The sequence below is a fragment of the Candida parapsilosis genome, contig 006110 (assembly GCF_000182765.1).
Source record: "Candida parapsilosis strain CDC317 annotated contig 006110".
Classification (NCBI taxonomy): Eukaryota; Fungi; Ascomycota; class Pichiomycetes; order Serinales; family Debaryomycetaceae; genus Lodderomyces; species Lodderomyces parapsilosis.
Genome location: NW_023503284.1, coordinates 53,757 through 80,254, shown reverse-complemented (window position 1 = coordinate 80,254; position 26,498 = coordinate 53,757). Strand labels below are relative to the sequence as shown.

The 26,498-nt window shown below is 39.4% G+C and overlaps 13 protein-coding genes across 13 annotated transcripts; 3 read left to right on the top strand and 10 right to left on the bottom strand. All coding sequences in view use genetic code 12, as the record gives it.

Moving 5' to 3' along the window:
- Nucleotides 1-284: 284 nt before the first annotated feature.
- On the bottom strand, nt 285-1,511 carry CPAR2_700410 (uncharacterized protein; the record flags this gene model as incomplete). The annotated part of the gene is made up of 1 exon (XM_036811796.1): nt 285-1,511. The coding sequence occupies one exon, from the start codon at nt 1,509-1,511 to the stop codon at nt 285-287; it is 1,227 nt and encodes a 408-aa protein (XP_036668197.1).
- A 151-nt stretch (nt 1,512-1,662) lies between these two features.
- On the top strand, nt 1,663-1,884 carry RPC10 (DNA-directed RNA polymerase core subunit; the record flags this gene model as incomplete). Its single annotated transcript, XM_036811795.1, has 1 exon — nt 1,663-1,884. The coding sequence occupies one exon, from the start codon at nt 1,663-1,665 to the stop codon at nt 1,882-1,884; it is 222 nt and encodes a 73-aa protein (XP_036668196.1).
- A 171-nt stretch (nt 1,885-2,055) lies between these two features.
- On the bottom strand, nt 2,056-3,936 carry MLH3 (mismatch repair protein; the record flags this gene model as incomplete). The annotated part of the gene is made up of 1 exon (XM_036811794.1): nt 2,056-3,936. One exon carries the CDS (start codon nt 3,934-3,936, stop codon nt 2,056-2,058), a length of 1,881 nt encoding a protein of 626 aa, XP_036668195.1.
- Nucleotides 3,937-4,886: 950 nt separating this feature from the next.
- Nucleotides 4,887-6,842, top strand: CPAR2_700380 (uncharacterized protein; the record flags this gene model as incomplete). The annotated part of the gene is made up of 2 exons (XM_036811793.1): nt 4,887-5,205; nt 5,455-6,842. 2 exons carry the CDS (start codon nt 4,887-4,889, stop codon nt 6,840-6,842), a joined length of 1,707 nt encoding a protein of 568 aa, XP_036668194.1.
- A 61-nt stretch (nt 6,843-6,903) lies between these two features.
- On the bottom strand, nt 6,904-8,790 carry CPAR2_700370 (uncharacterized protein; the record flags this gene model as incomplete). The annotated part of the gene is made up of 1 exon (XM_036811792.1): nt 6,904-8,790. The coding sequence occupies one exon, from the start codon at nt 8,788-8,790 to the stop codon at nt 6,904-6,906; it is 1,887 nt and encodes a 628-aa protein (XP_036668193.1).
- An 824-nt stretch (nt 8,791-9,614) lies between these two features.
- Nucleotides 9,615-10,001, bottom strand: CPAR2_700360 (uncharacterized protein; the record flags this gene model as incomplete). The annotated part of the gene is made up of 2 exons (XM_036811791.1): nt 9,615-9,935; nt 9,999-10,001. The coding sequence occupies 2 exons, from the start codon at nt 9,999-10,001 to the stop codon at nt 9,615-9,617; spliced, it is 324 nt and encodes a 107-aa protein (XP_036668192.1).
- A 137-nt stretch (nt 10,002-10,138) lies between these two features.
- CPAR2_700350 (snoRNA-binding rRNA-processing protein) lies at nt 10,139-15,595 on the bottom strand (the record flags this gene model as incomplete). The annotated part of the gene is made up of 1 exon (XM_036811789.1): nt 10,139-15,595. One exon carries the CDS (start codon nt 15,593-15,595, stop codon nt 10,139-10,141), a length of 5,457 nt encoding a protein of 1,818 aa, XP_036668191.1.
- A 177-nt stretch (nt 15,596-15,772) lies between these two features.
- CPAR2_700340 (17-beta-hydroxysteroid dehydrogenase-like protein) lies at nt 15,773-17,284 on the bottom strand (the record flags this gene model as incomplete). Its single annotated transcript, XM_036811788.1, has 1 exon — nt 15,773-17,284. One exon carries the CDS (start codon nt 17,282-17,284, stop codon nt 15,773-15,775), a length of 1,512 nt encoding a protein of 503 aa, XP_036668190.1.
- Nucleotides 17,285-17,643: 359 nt separating this feature from the next.
- On the top strand, nt 17,644-21,033 carry CPAR2_700330 (ATP-dependent 3'-5' DNA helicase; the record flags this gene model as incomplete). The annotated part of the gene is made up of 1 exon (XM_036811787.1): nt 17,644-21,033. The coding sequence occupies one exon, from the start codon at nt 17,644-17,646 to the stop codon at nt 21,031-21,033; it is 3,390 nt and encodes a 1,129-aa protein (XP_036668189.1).
- A 14-nt stretch (nt 21,034-21,047) lies between these two features.
- CPAR2_700320 (uncharacterized protein) lies at nt 21,048-23,126 on the bottom strand (the record flags this gene model as incomplete). The annotated part of the gene is made up of 1 exon (XM_036811786.1): nt 21,048-23,126. The coding sequence occupies one exon, from the start codon at nt 23,124-23,126 to the stop codon at nt 21,048-21,050; it is 2,079 nt and encodes a 692-aa protein (XP_036668188.1).
- A 200-nt stretch (nt 23,127-23,326) lies between these two features.
- On the bottom strand, nt 23,327-24,313 carry CPAR2_700310 (uncharacterized protein; the record flags this gene model as incomplete). Its single annotated transcript, XM_036811785.1, has 1 exon — nt 23,327-24,313. The coding sequence occupies one exon, from the start codon at nt 24,311-24,313 to the stop codon at nt 23,327-23,329; it is 987 nt and encodes a 328-aa protein (XP_036668187.1).
- Nucleotides 24,314-24,785: 472 nt separating this feature from the next.
- Nucleotides 24,786-25,190, bottom strand: CPAR2_700300 (uncharacterized protein; the record flags this gene model as incomplete). Its single annotated transcript, XM_036811784.1, has 1 exon — nt 24,786-25,190. One exon carries the CDS (start codon nt 25,188-25,190, stop codon nt 24,786-24,788), a length of 405 nt encoding a protein of 134 aa, XP_036668186.1.
- A 903-nt stretch (nt 25,191-26,093) lies between these two features.
- Nucleotides 26,094-26,498, bottom strand: CPAR2_700290 (uncharacterized protein; the record flags this gene model as incomplete). Its single annotated transcript, XM_036811783.1, has 1 exon — nt 26,094-26,498. The coding sequence occupies one exon, from the start codon at nt 26,496-26,498 to the stop codon at nt 26,094-26,096; it is 405 nt and encodes a 134-aa protein (XP_036668185.1).

Sequence of the window (26,498 nt, the reverse complement as noted above, 5' to 3'; positions counted from 1 at the left end):
AACGTGAGGGAGGGGGGGCGGCGGAAGCAGGTGTTGCACATCCTGATTGACTGGTTGCTTACATACATTCGTAGGTGAATGAATAAAGCCTATAGTCATAACACGTGTTTTCTCGATCTTATCTGCTTTTCTTCATGTTTCGACATTACCAAGTGTTCGACGAGTTGTAAAAATTTTGCCTCAAATTTGTTGCAAATGTAACTATAAGTCTATTGACTTCTCCACTACAATCCGGGCACCCATTTTTCTAATCTACATCTTTGTTTCCTCTATTAAGCCTCTATTTACAATTTTTTCAAATCCCGAATCATTTTTCTATATAATGCATCACAAATAGGAATCTTTTGATGATCCATTTCATCAAGAAACTGTTGTTTCAAATATGGTGAAGCCACAATATCATAAATACGTGACCATGTAGTTAAATTCACCTCCACTCCAGCATCATTAGCCAAATGCAAATACTTCAACACCAATTGCAACGAATTAGCTTTTGATCGTATTCGTGATTGTTGGCGAACTATACTGAGCATAGTATTGATGGTTAATGTATCTATACCATGACCATCGCGATTCATCGATACAATGAGTGCACGCGCAAGAAACGATTGGTTCTTGATGATGCCAAAGTAATGCATTAGGTGATTGTATGACATTGTTGATCGGTACGGTGCTAATTCGTAATTAGTTAATTTATGTGAGTCAAGAAGAATTTGCGGGATTATGCCGGATAATTTTGATGCGTTTTGCCAGTGATGACGAATGTGTACTAAATCATGAATGTAGTTGGTGAATTGCTCTTGGGTTAACGGTTGCGGTAGATTGGGTAAGGAACCATAATTGTTGCAGAATCTAGTTGATGGTAAATACAATTGATGCTGAGCTAGAGACTCTTGTGCCAATATGTGATGTTTATATGTTTCACTATGGATGTTTTTCAAATGTGGTGGAGTGATTTCAACTAGATATCGAAGCATCTTGTGGAATATTTGTCGGTTTTCGAAATACACGTGTAATTGATCTTGTACTTTAGTTGATTTGCGTTTAGACCAATTTCGCCTCGCTTCTTCTTCATTGTATTTGTTTTTGGTGGCTGTACTGTCTGAAAGCAGCTGCAAGTTGCCGATGGTGGTGGTGGTATCGTTTTTGTTTTGTTGAGTTGTGGTGGTGAATGTTTTCAAATTGGGCATATCTAACGGTTCCAAGAATTCTCGAAATAATTGTTGATACGGTATATGTCGATACGTGATGGGGTATGGAATCGAGGGTGGATCATTAGTGAAGGTGATGATTGTATTTGATGAATTTGAAGAACTTGATGAATTTGCTGTGCATTTGTTTGCATTTGTATTTGTAGTAGGTGGTTGTGGTTGTGGTTGTGGTTGTAGTTGTGGTTGTAGTTGTGGTTGTAGTTGTGGTTGTGGTGGTGGTACTACTATATTGCTCGGTCGTAGGATACGTTCAGGTACTGACTTTGTTAGTCGAAGTAATGTTTCTTTCAATGCATTCATATCATTTTGATCATTGATAAACTGTAACACGATCTTATACAGAATTTTTCACTTTCAGATTGGGGCTTGAAAAAGAAAAAAAAAAATTGCTCCATCATCATCATCATCATCATCTTCATCACCCAAACCTCCAACGTATAAGATATAGACCATGGCATCACCACAAAGAGAAGGATTCACGATCCCTACATCGATATCACACGCCGCATCAGCACAAATCACTAATAAATCCCTTGGTGTTAAATACAACTGTGCTCAATGTGCTGCTTCGTTTTCATTGGGAAAGAATGATGCTATTAGGTGTAAAGAATGCGGGCATCGTGTTATTTACAAAGCGAGAACGAGAAGAATGGTTCAGTTTGAAGCTAGGTAGAGAGGGTGGCTCAGTGGAAGGAGAGTAGAGGTGAGAGGTAAGATTTGAAGTGTGAGAGATGGGCATCGTTTGACAAAGTGTGGGCTTATTTGCTACTATGTTTCAAATTAGTGTATTTATGTATAATAGAAAGCAGAAATTGGAATGATTACAGCTTCGTAAACCGAGAGCTTACTCATTATTACGTAGATTAACTAATGGAACTATCGATGGTCTACCATGAGCACATTGGAAGGGTAATTTACATTTACTCAAGTCATCAATCAACTGATGCATTTCTTGCATGGTTAACTCATCACCAAACATGATTGCTGATCGACAAGCTCGTGAATTGATCATATTGATGATAAACTGCGGTGTGTGATGCATAACGATGAGCCAATCACCATCATTGGCAATTGTGGCATTAACGATTTGATTCTTAATGTTGTTTTGTAAATCAAAACAATGCTGCATTAATAAGCTCTTTATGAATGGGCCATCATTGCAACTGGGGATGAGAAGTTCTGGCACGTTGGTGATTATTAAGTCATTATCCTTCTTTTCTTTACCTAAATAGTAAATTATACCTAATGATTTGAATTGAGCAAGATATTGTTGCAATAAAAGGTGCTCACTTGAGGATACCTTAATACGTAGTGGTTGCACAAGCCGTAAATTGCGCGGCATGTTGTAGACAAACTCTCGCATCAATTGTTCCACTTTAACTCTTTCATCCGCTGCATGTTGGTCCAAGATAACTAGTTTTGAATTAATAATCAAGAGGATAAATTTCTTGTCAATTTGTTTGATTATTCGGTATTTTGTAAGATGTAGTTTGTCAAACTGGATATGTTCGTATTCGTTCAGTTCACATTCTGGTTGATGGTGATGGCAACAATCGTGGGCTATTTTAGTGGTTGGTGGCTGTACTTGCGGCTTCAGGGACAGTGATTTCCCACAACTAACCATACCTTCAATCTCTCTCCTATTGACATCTCCCCATCGAACATTTGTGTTTAATATAAACTTGTCAGTTTTGGCTCTCTTGGGACTAGGCAGGAGTTGAAACTCATTGTTGTCATCAACTTCATTTGTTGATTGTTTCAGTTGTCCCAAACGCACAAATTTGATGAAAATCCGTTTCAATATATCAAGTATAACTCTCCATGAGTAAGAACACTCAGTTACATCTTTATCACATGTTATTGATATCAAATAAGTGGGGTATTTCCGCAACATTTTCTTTTTTGGACTTGGATCTAAATCACCAAAATTTTCAAAGACGTCAGAGAATCCAGCAATCTCGGTTCTCGTTAACGTCATCAACTTGTTGTTTACGAAAACAAATTGATGATTTCTGGTGTTTATTCTTTGGAGGCCAATAATACCTTCAATTTGATATGTTTTGAACGTAGCCTTGACTGGTTTGAACTGGACATCAATTTCAAACAAATCTTGCAACAATTTGGTGTGTGACGCGGCATTTGTTGTTGACATCTCTTCAAATTGGAATTTTTGGGGATTATACAACTGTAAACTGACTTGGATTTGGCTCCTCTTGTATAGCACTTGCAATAAAGCCAACTTGACATTGTTTATAACCTTATACATGGGGGTCGATTTAAGCTGAGCCTGTCTCACTGGCAAGTTACTAAATATGTTGGATACCATATATATTGTACCGTGTTTTCCTATAGGTTCAGGCTTACAGTAACTATTTTTGGAATCAGGTTCATCGCACAATTGTGCAATGGGGGATCTTCCAACCGTGATTGTATATGGACACTTAAACTCCTTGAACTTGGAAATCACTTTGATATTTGATACGACTTCAAGTCCGCCAAAATTTCCACCTACAGCAAGCTCCTCTAGCTCATTGGGTGTGTATCCAACATCATTGCTTTGAATAAATACAGCAACTGCTTGTAAATCAATCTTGATGGTAATTGTTGATGCTTTCAACGAGGAACATCGTTGTAAGATTGTTTCGACAATGGAGTCAATGGTGTTGAAGTGGAGATGGTACTTGATTTGATTGATTACTGAATCATCAAGTCTTTGCACTTTCATTTCATCACCATCTTTCCAGTACTTTGGTGGAACATTGTAGAATAACCTAGATATTCATTGGACTGTCTCTTTTTTTTTTTCTTAAGCGAGAAGAGTCTGGGTTACAAAGAATAACTAGCCACAATTGGGGATTTCACTCCCCTCGTAACACATAGATGTGAAACTATTACAGACGGAAAGCTTACGGCATTTAACACAATTGGCTACTTCTGACTACATATAGAAACAACATTTAAGATATTCATGATGCTATTGCTTGGGCACAATTTAAAGCTTCAACGAGAAGGAAAGTGTTTTGTGTCGGGTGTATTTGTGAAATAGACAGAAGGATATGGAAATCCACACGTTCCACACTTGGGCGGGCCATCTTGCCATAATGTGTAATTGTGGGTTGCTATTTTTTGGGTGGACTTTATTTTGCGCTGATCATATATTTGTCTAAATCTTTTCGCATTGCAAGATGCAATTCCGTAATTTGTGGTTCATAGTGGTAATTCGTGGTGGCAATTGTTGGTGAGAAAGCTAATATCTTCAGCAACTCTAGTTTAGTTCTGCTCTGTTTTCGTTTACAATTGATGTGGGTCGTCCATTGATGAACTCCGAATGTCATAAAGCTGTGTAATGTCGCATTTGAAACAATTGTGACATACATACGAGTAGTAGTGTATGTTGTGTGTAAGAGGGGGATCATCCGATCGAAGTTTATCGAATATTCTATCAACTGCACACAAAACACATTATATGCAGTACATGCCAATTCTTGCAACCATAACTCCATAATACACCCCTTTTTATTATTGCAGTAGTAATATAGTACTATATAGCAAACTAAAGAATTCAAATATAAATACCAATTGACTTTTCTTCAAAAAAACCACACTTTATATCTACTCCTTCTCTCTCTCTCTCTCTTTCTCCATCAATCGATTCGATACGTATATCCCACGAACATGTCTAAAGCTGTTGGTATTGATTTAGGAACCACATACTCTTGTGTGGCTCATTTCGCAAATGATAGAGTTGAAATTATTGCTAATGACCAAGGTAACAGAACTACACCATCTTTTGTTGCATTCACTGATACTGAAAGGTTAATTGGTGATGCAGCCAAGAATCAAGCTGCTATCAACCCTGCCAACACTGTTTTCGATGCTAAACGTTTAATTGGTAGAAAATTTGATGATCCAGAAGTTCAAAATGATATCAAGCATTTTCCATTCAAAGTTATTGACAAGGGTGGTAAACCAAACATTCAAGTTGAATACAAAGGTGAAACCAAGGTTTTTACCCCAGAAGAAATCTCATCCATGGTTTTGGTTAAAATGAAGGAAGTTGCTGAAGGTTTCTTGGGTGGTACTGTTAAAGATGCTGTTGTTACTGTTCCAGCTTACTTTAACGATTCTCAAAGACAAGCTACCAAGGATGCTGGTTTAATTGCTGGTTTGAATGTTTTGAGAATTATCAACGAGCCAACTGCTGCTGCCATTGCTTATGGTTTGGACAAGAAGGGCTCAAAAGGTGAACACAATGTCTTGATCTTTGACTTGGGTGGTGGTACTTTTGATGTTTCATTGTTGGCTATTGATGAAGGTATTTTCGAAGTTAAAGCTACTGCTGGTGATACTCACTTGGGTGGTGAAGATTTCGATAACAGATTGGTTAACTTTTTCATCCAAGAATTCAAGAGAAAGACCAAGAAGGATATTTCTGGTAACCAAAGAGCATTGAGAAGATTGAGAACTGCTTGTGAAAGAGCAAAGAGAACCTTGTCATCATCTGCTCAAACCTCAATTGAAATTGATTCATTGTATGAAGGTATTGACTTTTACACTTCAATCACTAGAGCTAGATTTGAAGAATTGTGTGCTGACTTATTCAGATCCACTTTGGACCCAGTTGAAAAAGTTTTGAAGGATGCCAAGATTGACAAGTCACAAGTTGAAGAAATTGTCCTTGTTGGTGGTTCAACCAGAATTCCAAAGATTCAAAAATTGGTTTCCGATTTCTTCAATGGTAAAGAATTGAACAAGTCTATCAACCCAGATGAAGCTGTTGCTTATGGTGCTGCTGTCCAAGCTGCCATCTTGACCGGTGACACTTCGTCCAAGACCCAGGATATCTTGTTGTTGGATGTTGCTCCATTGTCATTAGGTATTGAAACTGCTGGTGGTATCATGACCAAATTGATTCCAAGAAATGCTACTATTCCAACCAAGAAGTCCGAAACCTTCTCCACCTATGCTGATAACCAACCAGGTGTCTTGATTCAAGTGTTTGAAGGTGAAAGAGCCAAGACCAAGGACAACAACTTGTTGGGTAAATTCGAATTATCTGGTATTCCACCAGCACCAAGAGGTGTTCCACAAATCGAAGTTACTTTTGATATCGATGCCAATGGTATCTTGAATGTTTCTGCTTTGGAAAAGGGTACCGGAAAGACTCAAAAGATTACCATCACCAACGATAAAGGTAGATTATCCAAAGAAGATATCGAGAGAATGGTTAACGAAGCTGAAAAATACAAGGAAGATGACGAAAAGGAAGCTGCTAGAGTGCAAGCCAAGAACCAATTGGAGTCATATGCTTATTCATTGAAGAACACCATCAATGACGGTGAATTGAAGGATAAGATTTCAGCTGACGATAAGGAGAAGTTGACCAAGGCTATTGATGAAACTGTAACTTGGTTGGATGGATCACACTCTGCTTCTACTGAAGAGTACACTGACAAACAAAAAGAATTGGAGTCTGTTGCTAACCCAATTATTAGCGGAGCTTATGGTGCTGGTGGGGCTCCAGGTGCTGGCGCTGGAGCTGGAGGTTTCCCAGGTGGAGCTCCAGGTGCAGGGGGTGCTGCTCCAGGCGGTGGTGATGCTGGTGGACCAACTGTTGAAGAAGTTGATTAAAGAGGGGGGTAGTTTGATGAAGTATACCAAGTTTTATCGTGTATAAAATTATAAATCATTTTCAGTGACGTATAAATTCAACTAGTAGACAGAGTAAACATGTAACAAACCAGTTCATAATGATAATTGTACCAACTTTTTTGTCCATGTTCCAGGAGTTTTTCGGAACCAATACGGAAAGAATAGCCATGTTACAAAACAAGGCCACAATTCCGATAAAAAGCGTTGGAGTTATAACCAACGCATGACTGCTTCCAATTATTAACCCACTAAATCCAAACGAACACAATGCCATTAATGGGCTTCCAAAACAAGCTGCAAATGCCATAATAGGATAACCCATGCGAGCAATTGTATAATTAGTTATAAAATCACCGACTGAATTGCCCAATGCGAAAAGTGTAATACCCAATACATCATCACTTAGGTGATATGCAGTTGACACAACTTGCAAGATATTGATAATCTCAGCAGCAATGATGGATATCCAAGTGATTGATACAACAAGACCAAATATGGCGGTAAAGTAATTGATGATTTTCATTCTTTGTGCGAAATGAGCTGAAGTTGATGATGGATATAATCTGAATATACCGTCGCCAACACCTACGCTAATGAGAGGAAGGATGATGATTTTTGAACTTATGGACCAATTTGTGTTCACCAGGAAGAAAAAGAGGTTACCAAGCCCAGCTTGAACTGTGAGTAGTAGTCTATCTTGTGAATAATGGAACACATTGTGTGCTGTATTTGGTTTGTAATCTTGTTCAATCGTAAGTATGCTTGCATGGTCTCTCACTGGAGTTGACATTTTCAAAGCTATTGAAATGGGGAGTAGGAGCAAATGTTTGAGTTTTTCACCAGTGTGCAATTCTTTGAAATGGGAAAGCTGAGGGCAGAACAAGTTTAAAAATTGATTGACACGAGAATTGTCCACTTGTGAAATGTCCTCCTCTTCTCCTCTTATTCCTTCAACTGATATTGACATCAATTGTCTCTCGGTGTCCAATTGAATCGCACCTCCTAAATTGGAATGTAGTGATAGGTCTTGCATCAATTTCCGTAACCCAAAGTTGCCAGTGGCACTTGTGTCGACACCCAGGTTATCACCCAAATTGACATCATCAATTGTAGGTAACTGCGATACTTCATCAAGATATACTTCATCAATCGCAACATCATCATCATCAACAACGTCTCCAAATTCACCTCTTGATCTTCTATCTCTCAATATAGCATTAATACGTGACTGTTGCATCTTGTGGGAATATATCGCCACTGCAACATAACATACGTAAACACTAACCAATATCATGGAAATGACTCTTGTCAATTTACCCATCAAAAAACTCACCAATATCAATGTACAAATTGTACAATACATTGCCACATCACGTCTGAATAACAATTGTGGCACTTTAAATGGCTGCACAATCCCAATACACCCAACAACACAAGTACTAATAAACAATGCCGCCCCAATCAATTCCGCCAATGCCAAATGAATCATTTCCATTTTGATGGCTTCATATGTGCCAAATATATCGGGAGCACTGTTGCCAAATGCCAAAATTGTCAAGCCAGCTAAATTATCGGGGATTTTGAGAAAAGATTTCGATATTGTGTGTAAGTTAGGACACAAGTATTCCAGCGCCGTGATTCCTAATGAAGTAAACATGTAGATTAGTGACACGAGTAATGGGATTATGGCCCAGGCACCAAACACTTTCAAGTCGCAGTAGTATAAGTTGTAGTAGTTGAATATGCCATTGTTGTTGCAGTTGTCTTTAGCAAATTGGCATTGGAGTTGGTTGGGTTGTGATGTTATGAGGGAGCAGTTGAAATGAGAGCTGGATAGTGGAGAGATGTCATTGGTCGTGAATGTGTTGTTGGCTGATGCAATTAATGGGGCCGAAAGGAGGAGGAATAGTAGCGGCGGTAGTCTCATGAGGATGAGTGGTGAGTTGTATGATTCCTTCTTTGGATTATTTTTGCGGTCTATTTCACGAGAATTGAAACCTGATATCGGAGGTGTCCACGATGCATCTACACAGTAGCAAGTAAATATCAGGGTAAGAAGAATACGTTTTTTTCTCTTAGAAAAGCCACCTATTTGCCAGCTTCTTTTCTACAATCTCTCTGTTCTCTACATTTATTCCTTACAAATGTACCATTGATCCTTGCACCATCCCCCATACGGACGCACGAAGGCAATTCCTTAGAAGCAAGAAGAACTTGCTCAACACATGGGATGCTGCACCCAAGATCAATTGTTAGGTTTTTATTCTCCAGGCCATCGCTAAAAAAGAAAAGAGTAATTAAACCGAAGTCTAAATAATCTTTTCCTACAACAATATCCGAAATGGTCATGGGTCAAGAACGCCACATTGGGATTCAACCTCTAAAGAATGCTTTAACGTTGTGGATGGCTGTGAATTTTTGCGTTAAAGAAGAAGAAGAAGAAGAAAAAGAAAAAGAAGAAAAGGAGGTAAAAGTTGAAGTGGGATTTTTTCAACATTTGAGAAAAATTTATCGCACAGTGATGGAGAGATGTCTTTGGCATGGATGCACGACTTTTCAAAAGGAAGTGAAGGGCTCTAGGCTTATTGGAGAAGTAGAAGTCCAAAAGGGCTGAGTTCATTGATTCCAATACAGGTACAATATCGCGATGGGTAGTGGATGTTCATGACTCGTCTTTATTAATCCTATGTACAAAAGTCCTCCAACTACATTCTTCAACTAAATCCCTTCAACTAGATCCTTACAGAGGCCCTAATTGTTGTTTTCAATCTTAGCCAAGATCTCCTTATCAGTGTATAGCAAATACTCTTCATCACCGACTTTGACTGGATTACCACCAAATGAGGGCAACAAAACTTGGTCACCGGCTTTAACTGAAACTGGGATTACTTGTCCAGTAGTGGTGTTGGTGATACCTGGACCAACGGAAATAACCACACCTTGGTTCAACTTCTCTTGGTTCTTTTCTGGGATGTAAAGTCCACTAGCGGTTTTGTTAGCTGCTTTCAATCTTTGCACCAAAACTCTATCAAATAATGGTTTCAAGGCTTGAGCTGATTTCAAAAGGGTAGACTAGGTGGGTGTGGAGTTAGTACTTGTTGAATTTTGCCATTGGATGAAGCTTTAATTACATACCATTGTAGTGATGCTTATGCTCGATGTTTACTGAATGTGGTATTTACGAGTAAATTTTCTCGTCGAATCCTGTGGAATTTTTCAAACGGTATTTATAGATTTCCGGTATACGCGCACGACTTTGTTACTTTTATTCAAATCTAACTTAAATACTTGTCCAATGGTTCCCCTAATACTTTTTCAATAACTCTGACCAATCCTTCTCTAACTTCTAATTCAACGTGTTCATCCTCGTCTTCCAATAATTCAGCAATGTGCGGCACCAATGTTGGCAAGTATGGTAACCACAGTTCTCCCATCTTTTGGAAAATTGTCTTGAGGGTACGGATCGTCCAAATCTTTGTGTTTGAGCTATTCTCATTATCGTAGGAAATAAACTTAAGCAATGACTCCAAGATACGTTCATTGTATTCATTGGAAGAAACGTCAGAAACAAGGGCGCTTATTGCTTTAACCAAATACTTGCCAATGGAATCTTCAATGTTACTCAATTGATTCAAAAGTGGTTGAGCAATACTGTCAAATCTTCCTTCTTGTGACCAGTACTCATCTTGATCGTAATTGAATGAAGATGTCAATGATATCAATACAATTCGACGAAGACTTGTGTCTTTCATTGTACCACTTGCAAAATCACCAAGCACCGATGAAGTGGTGTCAATCAAATAAGAGTAATAAGATGTGACGATACTTTTCAATTGATCTTGCAATTTGTTGAAAAACCGGTAGAATGACAACAATCTTGAGGTGAATTTGATCTCCAATGTACTCCCTTCACCAGTTGTTGCCCAACGAACCAAGTTGGCAAACAATGGACGGAAGGTTTTGTCATTAAGCTTCATAACAAGTGATATAGCACATGAGTAGAATGAACTTTCAATGCGTCCGATGGTGTTTTGATCAAACTTTTCATTTTCAGAATTGCAATATTCTCTAAACTCAAAAGATTGCACCAACAACTTGAAAAACATTGACGCCTGTTGTGTCGCTTCCTTCTTGTCCAATTTCTCAATAGCAGATTCCAATGTGCTCAAATACAATCCGATATCACCAGCGTTATTAGTCTTGTAAAAATTCTTGTTGATCCAAATATTGCACAACGATTTCAATACTAATCCTGCTTCCATCTGGCTATTGACCAAGTTCAACACTGCCGACTTGACCAGGTTTTCAGTCATGTCACTTTCCAAAGTAGTAGTCAAGATAGAATCTAACGTTGTAGCCATAAATGCTGGCATTTTTTTAATATAACTCGAAAGCAATAATAGTACCGATTCTTGAACCAACTTGGATCCTTTGTTGTCTGTTTCGGTAGTCGACTCCCAAATTTTGAAAGCAGGTGGGACAATTTTTGGAAATAATCCTAGAGTTTTAACTCCAAAAATTTGAACCACGCTGATAATAGCATTGATGGCAGCAACGATGACTTCCGATTGAGAACTCAACAAACCACAATCTGTAGTTATACCACTCAAAGAGTCCAACATGAATTTGGACATGTCATCAACGACGAAATCGGTATTGGCAGCACCAACTTTACGTGTCACCACGGCAAATGTGTTCAAATATGCCTGTTGCAATTCGGAAGTAACGTTTTTACGAATACCTTTGACGATTACACTAAGCAACTTTTCGATAATGGAATCGCCAATCTTGGTGTATGTATCGAAGCTGATTTCTTCTTCAAATTTGTTTGCCGACAAAATAGCATAGTTTTTGGCAACCTTAATAGAAGCAGTATCACTCAACTTATCAACATCCAAAAAGTCAACAATTGAGTCAATAAAGTTGGGCAAAGGCAACAAGTCTAATAAGTTTGTCAAAATATGGTACAATGCTGCACATATTTGCTTATTTGGATGGATGTTCGAAAATGTCTCAAGTTCAGACAAAACGAAGCTGGTGAGCTCTCTAAACCTGTCCAATATTGCTTGCTTCTCTTTAACGTCTTCATCGAGTATCACCGATGCGACCTTGCTCTTGAGTGACAATGCATCATACCTGGATGAATCAAGACGTAAAATCACATCAAAGTACTCAAATAGCGACCCTCTTAATTTCAAACACTCTGTGTCGTTAAGTCCAACAATTGCGCTTCCGTAAATTGGTCTCATCTTCAAGGCTTCATAATCAGGTGAATTGACTTCCAACTGCTTTATTGGAAGTTCCTTCACCAACTGAGTAAACTGAACAAACCCAGCCAATTGGTCATGGGCCGAGAATGACTTTAAGTAACTTTCAACGAATTCAACAATGGCTTCGGCGTCATTCATTTTCTTCTTTTGAACGAGTTCGACATACTGCTGGCCCAATAACAATAAAATAATGTGCATTGAGTTTGAGCACCCTAGAGTTTGAGTCAATGCCACAAAAAGTTTGACTCTACGATGAGTAGGGATGTGACCAAATGCAGCACTGAAACTTGTCAATAAAAACTCAATTTCAGAGCCAACAGATCCCGACGAGTTTGCCGTCAATGCGGGAATAACTTTGGCAACAGTTTGCTGCAAAGCATTGTTGGAAAATTCATCATCTTGTCGAATTGTGTGAGCTCCCATAAAAGTAAATATTGGCATCACTGAATGCAATATGATTTCCGGTGCCAATGCTGCCAACTCCGAAACAACCAACAATAATCTGTTTTGCACTTGTGGTGAGCTCGAATTTCTAATAGAGTTGACAATCAAATCAGCTCTGATTGAATTGGAGTCGAGCTTGAGATCGGTATTGTTATTTTTCATGTTGGTTATGTCCAAGAGCACACATGTGGCCAAAAGTTCTTGGGTATACAAGACAGGCAAATTTCCGTCATTACCCAAATAATCCAAATCGGTCAAGATATTGAACAAAACTTTCAACAATTTGGGATCATAAAATGTGGTGTCCTTTCTTAAATTCGTCTCCAAAACCTCCAACAAAATAGCTAATTTTCTGACATGTAACGCTGCCAAGCTAGTCACGTCATCTTTTGCCATTGCTTGTTTGGATGAGTTGGATGATCTTCTTCTACGTTTAACAACGACTTGCTCGGGTGTGTCATTCCCAATTTGAATATTCCCCAAAGCTTGCAAGAATATGGTTGAGCTTAAATGGAGCTCTTGTAAGGTTGTCATTGGATCAAACGAAACAAATTCGTTATTCACCAATAGTTCGATCAATTTGTTGACAATTTGTAGTTGTGCCTCTGTTGAAAAGAGTTGGAATACAACCTTTACACGTTGCTCAACAACTTCCAGAACACCGGAACTAGGGTCCAAGCCCTTGACCAACCACTCTGATTCTCTTGTAGATGTCTCGCTTGAGATTTTCTTTCCACCCACCAAACCGACCAAGGCTTCATCGATGGTGATAAAGTTTTCAATTCCGGCACTTTTTGCCTGTAATTGCCTATTGGGTCTGTTTTCCACATAGGAGGAGACATCGCTACTCCAAAAGAACAATCTTTCATCTCCCCCTTGCTTATTCAATTGACTTACAATCAGCCAAACTCTCTTCTTGAATACAACGGGTAAATGAGCAAGTGCCCATTGCGATAGAGTGAAAGTCTTGAAAACCGCACCCAAGCTCTTTTTCCCTTGTTTAACTTGAAAGCTTGAGCTAACCAAGTGGACAACTTTGGATGAGTCGAAAGCTGCGTCATCCAACTTGTTTCCTTCCGTTAAATAGTCAAGCAAGACTAAAGCATCTTGTGGTGAGACCATTTTCTTTTCCTCTGCCGAGGTGTAAATTGAGTCTTCCATAAATAATGTTGTCTTGACTTTTTTCTTACTGGAGTGTATGTCGTTTGAGATTGATGAGATTGTCCTAATAACTTGGGAAATTGCCATTCGCTCACTCTTGGACTCGGAATAGAGTCCCAGTAGAAGTAAGGGAACCAATAAGTAAAAATCTGTTTTACCGTTTGATGACTCCTTGATTTTCAAAACAATTGTTCTGAGAGAGCTGATTCTAATACTTGGTGGAACAGATGGCGTGAAGGATGCACGAAGTAAAAACGATATCGCAACCTCAGATGATTTGAACACTTTGTAACAAAACTTTGATATCGCCGACTTTTGAGATGATATTTCGATTGATGAGCACAACTTTAAAAGTGAGGACAAAATAGATTCAAACTCAGAGTCATTTGCTGAGTTCAAGTACGTATTCGCATTGGCTTTGACCAAGGCGAAATCGAAAACTTCCACCTCCTCTTCATTGAACTCACCATTGTCTTCCTCGATAACTTCATCAATTTCTTCAACGACTGCATCACCAATAGTTGTTTGCAATCTGAGTTCCAAATCACTCAACTGTAAATTACGTTTTGCGAGAAGCTCATTAAATTGTGTCTCGGTCTTTTTGAGCATGAGTTTCACAATTTCAACAAGTGCTAACCTCTCATCTTCGCTTAAAGCTGTGTTTGAAGCAATAAAATCAATTACTTTTTCAGTGACAAAATTGGATATATCCGAGTTGTCGAAATTGATAAGCTCAAGCAATTGTACAGACTTGTTTGCGGGAACGGTTGAAACAAAGTAACACGCGGCAAATCTTCCCACCTTAAACTTTGCCAACTTCAAATCGTTCAAAACACTAACAACTTGGTTGCCCAACTCTAAATGGATAAAAACGTCTTTATTCACAACCAAGTCCTTGTTTGCATTCCATAATTGAACCAATAATGTCAATGTAGGTTTGAGCAAACTATGCGAAAAACATTCCTTGTCCTTGCAAATGGCCACTGTTAAAGAATTTATAACATCAGAGTTTAAGGAAACAATGGATGAGATGACTGACAACAATGAAAAAGCGGTGAGCTTCAAGTCTGAATGTTGGATGTGTGATCCTTTACCGTCGTGATTAAGCAACAGATCAACGGTTTCTAAAACGACCGGAATGAGGTAATCATTCAATTTGTCCAAGTTCTTTGATAACGATGCAAGTATTTGGATTGCAACAGATAAGTAAAAAACCAATTGATCTTTGTAAACGGTGTGGTTCTTAATCAGGTTATTCAAGAATGACGAATAAAATTTAAATAGCGCGTCATCATTGTAAAAGGCTCGAAACACAGACTGCAATGTGGGGCTTCTCAACTGCTCTTTAAAATTGCTAAGCCATTCAAAGATCTTTGGGATGTTTTGTTTTGGAATAACATTCAACACTTTCACAAACACTGGCTGTTGGTAATATGATAATGCTGACAATATCAAATACTCCGCATTGTGAATATTAGCCTGAAACCTTCTAATTAACCATTCACTTGCCGTGAGTGCAGCAGTAAAGTTGTAATAAGGACCCAATAGGGTAAAGAATGCATTGATGTTTGCATCGACTTGTTGATTTATGTCCTCAGTTTGCACATTTCTATCAAAATTCACAGAATCTTCTGCAAACAAGGAGGTCTTGAATTTGACAAATCTTGTGTCCAATTCACACAACTCTTCAAGCCCATCACTGGCAATTTGATGAATGTATTCAAAATCCTGGGTTGCGGCAACTTTGGGGTCGAAAATTAATGAACGTGAGTGTAGTTTCGACCTTTGTTGTCTATTCAATGCAACAGACGAAGTCTTTTCATTGATCGACTTCAACTGTGACGCCAAGGTAGACATTGGTGGCTTATTGTTAACTGATGTGATGGAATGTGTATGGAATAAGATTATACTGAATTTTTTTTTTTTCTGGGATGAGATGTGCAAGAGTGGATTTTTGTGTGATGAGCAGCCTTCTACAAATGTGCTTAACCAAAAACATCCTCTTTTAAGATCTACTAAATTCTACACAACTGATTAGTGAATGGTTGCATTGTAAAACTCCTTCAAACCTTCATCGTAACCTTGTTCCCATTCCCAGATGTTCTTTTGAGAACCTTTCTTATTAGCAAGAGCTTCAAGTAATCTTGATCTCTTAAGAGCTTCCTTTCTTCCGATTCTGGAGGCATTAAACTTTGCAAAAGAGTCGGCATCTTTCCAAGCAGTGCTGAAACCATCCTTAAATAAGTCTGGTTCGTACTTTCCTTTTGGATCTTGGTCTTTCCAGTAGTTGGCATGGTTATTGGTAGCATTGTCTACTGCTTGCTTGAATTGATCATCAGAAGGTGGGTTTGATGGTTTTGGGAACGGTTTGAGTGCTCCTTTGTCAGTCATAGTTTTGAAATCCCACTCGCCACCATTTCCCGATTGAAACTTGAATGTCCAAAAATAAGACCCACTAGCTCTTTTCTCAATGGCTTGAAGTTCATGCTGTCCGTATTTCACAACCAAGTCATCTCTATTGCCCTTTGTGTGATCCCACGTTTGTTGGTCCAACACACAGGACCATTCTCCAACAATGAAGTCAACACCTTTCCCATTGTCATTCAAATTGGTTAACACGTCCCCATTCAAGTCATCAATAATTTGTTCAGCAGACTTTTTTTTATCGGAGTCTGAAAAGCAACGATACACGTGTTCATCAACGACGATACCAATATATCCATCGTCTCCTTGTTCTTGTTGGACCCATTTGACCCATTGGTCAGGCCACCAACCATCTGAAATAACAACTGGAACCAGCTTATCACTCTTTCTTATTTCGGTAATTGCAGCTGCGTAATATGTAGTTTGCTTCTTTGGCGGGTCAGCAAAATTTGCCTCATTCACTACTTGAATACCGGCAATGTTTTCATAATTCTTCAAGTCATTGGCAACCCATCCCAGTAATTTAGCCATCTCCAACTGAGCTTTATCATCTTTCCAAAATCCACCATTGCAGCCACTTTCGCCAGAGTGACCTGAGTCGTTTGCTCCTCCAGGTAAACCATGAATGTCAACCAAGACTGAAATTTGGTGTTTCAAAGCAGGCTCAATATACTTTTTCTTGATAATTGACCAGGCGTTGGCATAAACAGCCTTGTATTTTTCAAACTTGAACCCAGAGGTAAAGTTTCCACCATCAACATCCCAATATCCAATTGGTAATCTAATTGAGTTGACTTGATGATCCGCCAACCACTTCCAATCATCATCAGTGACATAACTGTTCCAGTGATTTTCGAATTTGGCCCTGGTATCATCAACACCATGCTTGTCAACCAATGATGAGACAGCATCCAATTCGGAGTCGCCTTTAGTTTCACCAAATAAATCACCAAAAATCCATTTTTCTAAAACAAAACTGGATCCAAAGTTGACACCATAGTTTAACCTAGATTGATAAATTTGTTTTGTACTGGGTGGTTTACCCGAGGTAACAGCAGGATCGGCGTCAGGGATGTTTGATGCTCTGCTTTTCAACTTTAATTTCGAGAAGGGGTGTTGCATAGTGCTTAGCTAGGGGGCGGGATCTTAGATTCTATTTATGAATTTCAAAAAAAAAAGGGAGTGGTCAAGTGTAATAGTATTTATATCTTTACAAGTCAAAACTCAGCCTTTGGTGAGTTAAATGAGCCATGATCCGATTGCTGTTTAGATTGCTATATTGATTCTTCGTAATTACACAAAATCACTACTATTTTTTAATGCCGAGACGAAAATATCAGGGGGTTGGGACATCAGTGTCGCAAAACAAGGCAGCAGTGTCATTAAATTCATCAACGCGACTTTATGTATTGATATACGACACGCCAACTTCCCCTCCAATTTTTTTTTTCTGATATGCAACTTCCCGGAATGATATCAAGATGGAACATACTCCGATCCCTTCAGATTGGTCTCCATATTTCAAACGCTTATTTTTACTATTTCATGAAATAAGCAAGCATGCAACTTTTTTTGCATCCCATTCACGAAGTGTTATCCCCTCTGTTCACCTTTTCCAGAAATTGAACAAGACAATCACAACCACTGATTTAGCTACTATTAAATACTTGTTTCCAGAAGATGAGATTTTTTTTGATTACGTGGACGAAAACCAAATAATGGTGTCTTTTGTGGAAGAGGTGAAATTTGGAAACAAGGGATATGGCCAGACTCCCGTAGCCGACAAATTTGATGACAATGGCGTGCAACAATCAAAGCAAATCCTAATTTTCGATTTCCAAGACGTGAAAATACATGGAATAGGGAAAATGGTGAAAGGGAAAAAGAGGATGAAGATGGATACCAAACCCAGGGAATTTGACGCGTCTCTAAGGCAAGGATTTTTTCTTAGTAGTACCAATTCTGCCCTAGAGCCGTTGGATAAAGACAACTTAACCAAGATCATTCAAAGTAGGGACAGCAGATTTAAACAGTTTATTGTGGACTTCATTAAAAACTTTGATGATATGGACCGAGCAGAAGAAGCCTTGACAAAGAGTGCATTGAAGTTAATTCCAAAAGAACCACAGTTGAATGATATGGTGGAAATGTTGGGGGTCAAGGAAAATGTTGCCAATAAAAGCAAAGTGTTGTACACCGCTGATGAAATGATTGACTCGTTAAAGGGATCAAGAGCATATGCTGATCAAATAGTGTCGTGTCATACCTTGAACGAGTCGCAGCCGCCTCAGTTTGAAACAATATCAACTAGCGCATCCGAGGCTCTCCATCCAGAACTACGAGAAGCTTTATGGAATTCTAAAAGCATCGACGTAGACAAAGGTCTTTACACCCATCAAGCGCAGGCATTGGATACACTTTTAGATGAGTCCAAAAAAGCACATCTCATTGTGAGCACTCTGACTGCATCGGGAAAATCCCTTATATACCAATTACCAGTGCTTAATTCCATTTTGTGGGATATGACCAATGGCATGAAAGGAAGGCATACAACTGCATTATTTATTTTTCCAACCAAAGCTTTAGCTCAAGATCAAATAAAGCAATTTCAATTCTTGTTGAATCGATTACCTAGCAACAACAAACGACCTATAGTCATAAACACTTATGACGGTGACACACCTTTTACTGAGCGAGCCCAAATCCTGAAAGAATCGGATATACTTTTTACCAATCCTGACACCATCCATGCCTCGATACTCCCCAATTGCAACTTTGGATCTTGGCGAGAATTCATTAAAGGTCTCAAATACGTTGTTGTTGATGAACTACACATATACAAGGGAACTTTTGGTATAAATGTAGGTTATGTCATGGCACGACTTTCACGGATAAAGGATAGGTTCTGCCCAGACGAAAAGGGTTTTTGTTTTGTGTCTTGCTCAGCAACGATTAACGACCCCATTCAACACTTCAGAACAATATGCTCCATCTCCGAAGGTCAGCAGATTGTACATATCTCTAACGATGGAAGTGCCAAGTGCGAGAAGAAAATGCTTGTTTGGAACCCACCAGTTTTAATGAACAACCGAGGAATTCGGGGACCAACCGATTCTAGTAGTAAATTGATTACAAGAGTCAGCCCAATTTTTGAGCTGGCCAGGCTCCTTCTTACTTTGTTGACCGAGTTACAAGGTTTAAAGATTATTGTCTTTTGTCCTATTCGAGTGGTATCCGAAATGATGATGAGAGAAGTAAGAACACTTTTACAAAAGCCACCTTTCTCCAAACTGGGATTGGTCCAGAGCGACATCATGTCTTATAGAGGAGGGTACAGTAAATCGGATCGACGCATCATTGAAAAAAAAATGTTTGATGGTCAATTACGAGCCATAATTGCTACAAATGCGTTGGAGTTGGGTATCGACTTGTCGGATTTAGATGTGGTGATTACATGTGGGTTCCCCATGCTGAAGCTGAATTTACACCAGCAATTTGGTAGAGCAGGTCGGCGAAAAGATGCCAGGGGTAGTGTTGTGATATATGTGCCAGGCAGGTCCCCTATTGACCAGTATTATGTCGAACATGCGGATGATTTAGTGCACAACACGTACGAAGATTTGTGTGTAGATAGCTTGCGCGATATGGAGCACGGGCTGTTAATATTGGAGAGGCATTTACAATGCGCAGCTTATGAAGAAGCAATTGATTTAAATTACGATTACAAGTGGTTCTCCAAAGGCAGGAGCTTTAATTCGTTTGAAAAGATTTTGAAAGAACAGTTGGTCCAAGATGTGGGAGATAAATTCATTCCTAGTTCCAAGTATATGCCCAAACCGTCAAAATTGGTGTCTATTAGAGTTGTTGAAGATGATAATGTTGCAGTAGTTGATATCACAAACAATAGAAACATTGTCATTGAAGAAGTTGAGCTTCTGAGAACGGTTTTTACAATCTACGAGGGAGGCATTTTTTTGCATCAAGGACAGCCTTACTTGGTAAAAGAGTTTAATCATGAACAAAAGTATGCCAAGGTGGAAAGGGTCAATGTGGATTGGACAACCTCACAACGGGATTATACTGATGTGGATCCAGAAGAAGTTGACTTGGTAAAACCATTGGTTCCAATCACGTCAAAAAAACCAGTTGATATACCGGCGTTTTTTGGGCTCATTAAAATTACGATGAAGGTGTTTGGATTTTTCAAGGTTAATAGAAAAGAAGAGATTCTTGAAGTAGTGGAAGTGAACAATCCTCCAGTGGAAGCTTACGCTAAGGGATGCTGGCTCAATGTGCCTAAAGAGGCTATAGAGATAATCAAAGCGAAACATCTTTCTGCGGCTGGAGGAATACATGCCGCAGCTCATGGTATTATGAATATGCTCCCCATATTTGTCAACTATTCTCAAGCCAATGCCAATTTGGGCGATTTTGAGTTGGCAACGGAGTGCAAAGCGCCAACAAAAGAGTTCAAGGCAACCAAATCAGAACGCAAAAGACCCGCCAGATTGGTATTTTACGATACTAAAGGTGGCAAAAAGGGTTCCGGTTACTCGTATAAAATATTTGAATCTATTGATGAGTTGATAAATTCTACATTCCAAAGAATCCTCAAATGCGACTGCCAATGGGGGTGCCCCTTGTGCATCGTTAGCAACGCTTGCCGAGAGCAAATGCGAGTGATGTCTCGCCCAGCATCGTTGATCGTACTAGCGTCGCTTTTGAGTTTGGACTTGGAAAAATTGGCGGAAACATTGCCCAACGGTCCTGAGCCGGGAATTCCCCCCATCTTGCACGAAACGATCATAGCTGACAGTTCAAGTGTTAGGTTCTCCCCTGATGTGAGAATTCTCAATATAGCTGCTGAATAGGGTATTTTCTTCCTTCAAAAATTCAGTATTTTGCTTGCTATTTTACCTGTAACTGATGAGCTCTTTCTGCTAAGTTTTTGGCCTAAATTCTCTTTCACCGGCGGCTTGGGACTGAAACTTCGTGTGCTAAAATCGTCCCCTGAATTTCGGAAATTATGCTTTCCCAAATGCGATCCTCTTTTTGAATTTGTAGACGTGCTTGATGTTCGTGATTGTATATACAGTGGCTTGGGCGATGCAAACTCGCGACTAGATGTCAGCAGCTGCTCCAATTGAAGCGCTGGCGATTTCACAAGATGTTTATGTTTAGCCAACCTGAATACACTTTGCACTGGCTTGAGATATATTGATGCCAATGAACCGAAATTGAGCTCCAATTCCTCAAGAATAGCAGGGTTTATACTATCATTTTCGGAAGCGATATGTGGATCTTGATTAAAAACGATGTCCTTTGTATTCTCTTGAAATCCGTTTGTCGAACTACTGGCATATTCAGAAGAAAGCAACCGCCAATAAATATACCCACGATCCCTAACATCAGGGTTGCTTGTCTCCTCTGTAGCCCATTTTAATACGTCAAGGAGCAATTCCTCGCCGTCCAAGGGGAAAACGAGATAATATTTGGTCACTGCTGTCAATACTGCTAGTTGAACTTCAATGGGATCTTCAGTGAATGAGGCCATCAATTGTGACAAATGCTTTTTAGGATTTGGAATGGTTTTGCAAAATTGACCCACCATCCAGATCATTGACACCTTGGCATCTGGCTCGTCAAAAACTTTACAATACTTGGTAAGTTCATCCACAGCATAATTGTATCGGTTAGGGTACCTCCTCACTATATTTTTCACAACAACGGCAGCTTCCTGAACAATGTATGTAATCCCAGTTGAAAAAAGATCACACAAGACTTCAACGCACCTATCAGCCGCATTTTCCAATTTTACTGCCAAATTTCCAAATGCTCTAATCGCTTTTCTCGCCATCGCAACATCCACCTCTGTGGCATATTCTTCTAGTTCGTCCAACACCAGCTCGATGTTTTCTTCGTTGGCCAATAAGTAAATAATCTCAAGCTTGGTATCTTTCACGTAAATAGGATCATCGAATCGACAATAAAACATTTCAATATCAAATTGAACCAAGTTCTTTTTACCAAGTAAAAGTAAAATGACATTCCGCAACACTAAAAATTGAGTCTCCGAAGGTTTGGCAAGTAGTGAGTTCAAAGAGGCGCCAATACGCTTGGGAAGGATGGGGAAATGAAGTTCGGGGTTTCTAGCGTAATTGCTGTAGTATACGATGATCTTGATTGCATTGAGAACCACTGCTGAATTTTCATGTTGTAAGGATGGAAGTGCTGCCTCTATCAAATCCAAAGCTTCATTTTCTGTTTGAGGAACATATGCCATGAGTGAATTCAACAAGTAAACCTGTTGCCATTCATTTGCAGTTTTCAACAACGAAATCAAAGTGAGCGAGTGTGCTTTATCGATGGCTAAATTCAATGTTTTGCTTCTCTCGGTTATTGAACTCAATGCAGCTAAAGCGTCCGAAATAATCACCAGATCGTTATCATAAAGCAACTCATTCAATTCGTCAACAAGTGACTCTCGCTCGGTTCGCGTTGCATCGTGTTGATATAATCTTGCAATAGCATATGCCGCTGATCGTCTCACATATGGATCCTTATCTCGGAGTGCCTTTTTTACAGAAGCAAAACTGAGGTCCATGAATGCGGGGAGATTGATCGACGACATTGTCCGAATGGCCAAACCTCTTAAAATGGGCGAGTGCTCATCTTTGAAGCGGTTCAAAAACGGAATTGCTTGTTGTACATCTGAGGATAAATGGGCATAGGTGACCACATATTCACAACAAATCTTTCTGATTTCTAAATCGTCCAACTTCATCAAGGCAATCACATCCTTCATCATGGCTGCCATTTCATGGTTGTTTAGTATCACATTTGCTAAAAGTTTCCGAAGCACAACTTTGATCCGATTCACTGGTTTCGATTTCTTGAAAGCTTGCTCTATTTCCGCTTGCAATTCAATACTCTTTGATTTGGTGAATAGTTTGGCGTCACTCATGATTGATGAAAGCTCTAGATCTTGTTGTTGAATAGAATTATGTTTTTTCGGATAAATCGACTATTAACCTTCGCGGTCTAAAAAATGGGACACACCTTCAATTTGTTTGCGATCATGTTACAAATCAAAATCAGACATTCTATTGACTGTATAGATATATAAAAAGAAAAGGGCTGTATCGAAGTGAATCAACCTACCCCTCATAACTTGACGTAACCGGAGGCGTAAGAAACACTGCTGTCTCTTGAGGACTTTGCTGGATTACTCTGTGAGTATCCAAGCCAGTTAAACACATCTTGGCCATCATTTGATCTATACTGCTCTAAAAGTTGCAAAATCACAGCTATCGGTTTCTGTCCGCAAATAGTGTTTCCAGAAATGCGAATATATTCCTTCCACTCAGCAGAAGAACCCTTTGATGCAATTTTAAGAGCCATACGATCTAACCACTCAATAGACTCGTAAACAGGAGTGTCGTTCGGAGCGGATGAAAATCTCAAAGAGTGAAGATCCGTTTCCAAGGTATTTAGAGTGGTATTCTTATTGGTCAAAACCTTGGTGTACCCAAACCTTGAACCCCAGTGGCAAAAATCTGAACTTATGATAAAATGATTTTCATCGTTTTGTATGTATGGATATAATGCATCCACCAATTCAGTCTGAAGTTCCGAATCCATTCCACTAATAAGGATCGGCACGATTTTTGGTACCCCATGTTTAGCCTTCCGTCCTTGATGGTAGATAAATGGAGCATGCATTTCAAACGAGTGTTCATCTTCATCAATCTCCTCTGACATCAACTTGAAAACAGGCTGTCCGTGTTTCTTCTTGAACCTTTTCTTGAGCAAGTCATTTATTGTTTCTCTGTCAACTGGTATATCCCCCAAAGGCGTTTCATAAAAATCGAATGGCGAAAGCAAAGCTTTGTCTTTGAAATAGACATGATGCGAAGGTCCTAGTAAAAAGACTCTTTTCACCGTAGATGTATCCCATGCGTTGAAAGCTTCACCTAATCTTTCGCCTGAGTAGGTATACCCAGCATGTGGGCCGACCAAGACTCTTGCCCCACTCACTCCGTTACTGCCTGATTTTTGTGCCACGTGTATTAAGGTTTGAACTTGAGCCTTTAGTGTCTTTGGATCGCTGCTGTACCACGACCCAGCATGAGTTGCTTGACGAACATTCATGTGGCAGAGTACAGTAGCTGTAAATGGAAGAAAAAGGTTTGGTGTTATCGGCTGGTGTTTCAAAATCTATTGTTGCCTTGAAACAGTGTCGTGTCAAATAGCAAGACGGATTTAATTTATGACATAGAAATGGAGGAACTCCGCATCAAACTTTGACGTAATACACAGATTGTGAACTTCTTGTTGCCGCTTTCCGGAAAACTCGGGATTGAGTTGAAATAGTAAAAACAACCCCGTAATACCAACTACACAAATTGATGGGTTAGGGAAAGAGTGTACATGGCGTAGTTGCACCACGTAAGTCAGATTCGGAAAAATAAGTGGAAAATCTTCCAATCTCGTTTCTTTTCCGGAATAACGGTCTTGATCCGTTGTGACGCCATTTACTACAACCTCAACAAACGCAAACACCGCTACAACCTCAGAAATCGGCGAACTCCTCAATTTATTGTACGATTCTTTCTATTCCCTCCTACTTAGTGATTTCCAATGTCCATTGAGTAGAGAACAACTCATCGTCTCCTTCATAGTAAGTAGTGGTTGCTTGATAAGCACCCCTAGCTACCCATGTACCTGGGGTTTCATCTTCAGGGGAGTCAACTGCGTAAACTTCAGTTTCAGATGGTTCGCGTGTACCCAAATCAACCTCTTTGCTCTTGATTGTGAATCCACCCTTTTTGATAACTTGCTTGTAACGCAACTTTTCCAACTTTCTATTCTTGACCTTGAATTTTAATGTGGTTACAAACTTTGATCCACCTGGGATCTTGACAACAAGGCCATCAACTTTTCCTTCAAGTTCAAATACTTGTGGTTCTTGTCCTTTGACTTGCAAAATGTTTTGGCATGGAATAAAATCTGGATGTGGGACAGTCATTTTTTTGACAATTGATATGATCGTTGTAACTAGATAAAGGAAAGAGTTTCATTAACAAAAGTAGGAGGGAATGGGCCTGGTATTTATAGGAAAGCAGAGTTAGTCCTCGGTACAATGCTCAATTTTGTGGCACAATGAAAATTAGGAACGCGCTTCGGAACGACTTGTTGATCAACAACCGAGCCTAGATCAACAGTTTCGGGACAGACTTGTTGCACGAGGGATGAGGGGTTCGAAAGGTACTTATCACATAGCATACGTTTTATGGCTACGGCTGGCAGCAATGCCGTTCATAGATCTGTCGACGTTCAGCAAAGAGATTTGCACCAATAGTACTCATTGTAGAGCTTTTCATTTTTGTGTCACTTTACATTACATTGGGGAAATTTTACACTAAATGAACGCCCCCCCACCTTGTGGTGCAAGCAAATGCAAATCTGTTGCTTTCGATCCGTTTTAGTCGTTGCTCGGTTAAAATAAAGTAGCAGGGCTCAAAACTAATTAAATTTCGAAATACCAAAATTGTAAGGAACTAATGGTTAGCCAAGGATTCAATTTGACAGAAACGTATTTTTTGGACAAACGTGGAAGCGTGAGGAAAGATACACCTGGCTTTCTCCACTTAGCTAAAAGTGAACTCGTCGTTAGCCTGAACTTGTTTCATGCACTAGGCCCTAACAATAAGCTGGATGACCGGATCTCAGTCACTTGTTCTCATTTATCTCCGCACTCAATTTATTGTGCAAAAATGTGGAGAGCGACTTATTTGGCTGATCTTAAACGGAGTTCAGGTCAAAGGAAAAGAACGATAAGAATCGTTCGTGCTGTCCTATATCAAGTCACTATTGGATAACAAATCTATATAAACCACTACTGATCTAATCTAAAGTCACCGGTACATTTCTAAACTAATTCCAATGTCCAGTCATCGGTGTACAACTCCTTGTCACCTTCATAATAAGTAGTTGTGCATGGGTACTTACCCTTGGTCAACCATCCCCCTGGGGTTTGATCCTCTGGTGTTTTTACTTCATATATTTCGGTTTCAGATGGCTCAAAGGTTCCCAAATTCACTTCAATCTTTTTGAAGGTAATACCAGCCTTTTTCGTAATTTGTACAAATCGTAAATTTTCCATCTTTCTATTCTTGACTTTGAACCTGACGACTTGATGAAATTTTACACCGCCTGGGATTTTGCTGTAAACGGAATCCTCGCCTTCAACTTGTACTACTTCCGGCTCCTTCTTTCCTTCAATGTAAACAACATATTGGTAAGGAATAAAGTCAGGGTGGTGGTGGATTGTCAT